Genomic DNA, 2,561 nt, shown 5'->3' on the forward strand with positions numbered 1-2,561 from the left:
TATCAAAGCATTTGGAAAGTGTTAAGTGGTTTGAAAATGTGCATCTAGAGTTTTAAAAATTGGCATGAAGGTTATATTAGTGCAAAAATTATTGTAAAAAAACTGTAAAATGTAACACTAATGAAATACGGTTATTCATATTTAGTATTTTAAATGCGTAACGACATTACACGTACTTTGTTATTCCTCAACCCTACGTACAGCACACACATCTACCAATTACCTTCAACATAAATGTAGCTAAATTTGTTAGTCCAATCAGAGAAACCCAGCTCTGACTTCCTCTCTTGTCTGTGTGGTCGAGATTTCATAGTGTTTCCACTCACAGTAAGAGATGTTTGAATGATGACAGTATAGAAGAAATTCATCTGAATCAGACGATGAAGATCATACAGCTTCACATCTGTGAGTTTACCACATCACATTTGATTTGAATCAGTAAATGGGGTTTATTACATTTTTATATCTTATTTATAATATCTCATATTTTCTATGATTTCTCTCATAGATCTGTTGATGTGGTCTCAAGCCACAGAGAGTCTAACAAACACAGCAGTAACTTTAGGAGCTGATGTGAATATAACCTGTGATCTTGATATAGAGGAGATTTACTGGTACAGACACAAATCACCAGATCCTCCAGTGTACTACTTATGCAGTTGCAATAGCACATATGAAGGAGATAAATATAACACATTCCAACTCAAATACTCAGTGAAAACTAACAGCAGTCTGTTCATCAGAAATATCAGCACTGATGAATTAGCAGTTTATTATTGTGTCAAAACTAGTGAACCACAAAAATTCAACAACAGCACAGAAGTCTGCAGCAGCGGTGAGTTATGGATTTCCATACTGTACATACTGTTCATTGTTCTGTTAAAGACTGAAATTAAAGATTGAAGGTATTAGAAATGTTTTACAGACTCAGTCCACAGGAATCCGACAGAATTAAATGATAAACACCAGACACCATGGATAATTCTGATCATCACATCTCTCCTGCTGAATATGCTTTTGATCATTGCAGTCATAGGTGAGAACTTTAAAAATATATATATATTTTCACTAAGTTACAGTATCATTGAAGGAGACAACATGTCAAAATGTGTTAGATTATTAAAGTGATGTTAAATGCAGAGCTATTTCAGGTTTGGTGAAGTGCTGCCTCGATGCAACTAGATCTAAAAATACTTCAGAGAAACCTCAAAGTACCACAGCAGCTCAGAACACAAATGATCCACAGGTAAGATACTTTTAACTAACTAAATTACTTTTAATATTCATTTCCATTTAAGCTGTCCTGATTATTTTTGCAGTCATACCTTAGTGTTTTACAGTTTAGACTTTAGATAGCATACATTATATGACTTGCATGATGTGAATACTACAATAGCACAAAACATTCAAATTCTGATTGATCAGTTACAACATGCTCGTCAACTTTTTTATTTTTTGTACAATTACTGCAAAACTGTATATCATCCTGTTAGGCTTTATTTTCTGATAATCAATGACTGACTGTGCATTATTTTTATTTCTATATTGTCGTCTTTCAGTATGCTGAAGTTGTTTTCACCAAGCGCCGAAGTAGAAACAGGCCTTGTCAGGACCAGAACCCCTACTCTGTTGTACAGCCAGTAAAAACTGTATGAAATATTATTCATTATAAATATGAACTGCATATGAATATTATCGTTTTAATTATTGTAAATCAGGGTGTCACTAAATTAGTCTTATGTTTTTAGTCTTCAAATGGTTTTAGTGGAAGATGGTATTAAGTATTATCCCTATCCTTTTTGAATAGTTTTTTTTTTTTTACGCTGGGATGTTCATGCTAGCAGTGGGAATTAATGTGTACCATAGGCCAGTGAGTTTTTTTTTTTTTTTTTTTTTGCATGTTAGAGGCGATTCTTATACATGCAGTTTTGTGCTACTTCAGTTTTCATAGTTTGCAGAAATGTGGCATATATTTTGTTGTTGATATTAAAGTCTCAATGAAACTCTACTAAAATAAAAAAAATTTTCATGTTCAGCATGTCATGTTATTAATTTTGCATAATGCTTGGTCTGTGCATTTTCTGATTATAAATGTCAGTATCTATTTTTTTGTTATTGTGTTGAGACACCACTTGAAGAAAACTAGTGGAGAACCATTGCAATACTATACATACAGTAGTAAAAGACTTGTTCATAGCAAAACATTGTAAAAATATGAAATGAATTGTAATAAATTGATTCTATTTAATTTTCTAAAATATTCATACACTTTATAAAGTTAGAGATGTGTGGCTTCATTTGACGTTTCTCCTAAATATGAAAATTGTCTCATTTATTTGCCCTCATGTTGTTAACTATATGCTCTTAAATAAATAAAGGTCATAATTTCCTTCTATCAAGCTACATAAACTTAAAAAAATTCATGACCGACTAAATAAGAACAGAATAACATTTTTTTTGTTGAACTATTGCATTAATGTTAAATCTAAGATACAACAGCTTAATTTTATGGATATTGAACAACCTCAAGACTCAACCCAAACACATTTTATTACATGAAA

At 31.7% G+C, this 2,561-nt stretch overlaps 1 protein-coding gene across 1 annotated transcript; it reads left to right on the top strand.

Moving 5' to 3' along the window:
• The first annotated feature begins 314 nt into the window (after positions 1-314).
• On the top strand, positions 315-2,034 carry LOC306874842 (uncharacterized protein). Its single transcript, XM_079425120.1, has 5 exons — positions 315-405; positions 509-835; positions 926-1,036; positions 1,152-1,246; positions 1,560-2,034. Exons 1-5 carry the CDS (start codon positions 381-383, stop codon positions 1,653-1,655), a joined length of 654 nt encoding a protein of 217 aa, XP_079281246.1. The 5' UTR covers positions 315-380; the 3' UTR covers positions 1,656-2,034.
• The last annotated feature ends 527 nt before the right edge of the window (positions 2,035-2,561 follow it).

The sequence above is a fragment of the Barbus barbus genome (genome assembly GCF_936440315.1).
Source record: "Barbus barbus genome assembly, chromosome: 9".
Taxonomy (NCBI): domain Eukaryota; kingdom Metazoa; phylum Chordata; class Actinopteri; order Cypriniformes; family Cyprinidae; genus Barbus; species Barbus barbus.

Bases quoted from the DNA above. Each gene is read 5' to 3' on its own strand.
- LOC306874842 (XM_079425120.1), top strand. From the start codon at position 381: ATGAAGATCATACAGCTTCACATCT. The intron at 836-925 runs GTGAGTTATGGA...AATGTTTTACAG, and splicing joins CACAGAAGTCTGCAGCAGCG to ACTCAGTCCACAGGAATCCG. The intron at 1,037-1,151 runs GTGAGAACTTTA...GAGCTATTTCAG, and splicing joins TTTGATCATTGCAGTCATAG to GTTTGGTGAAGTGCTGCCTC.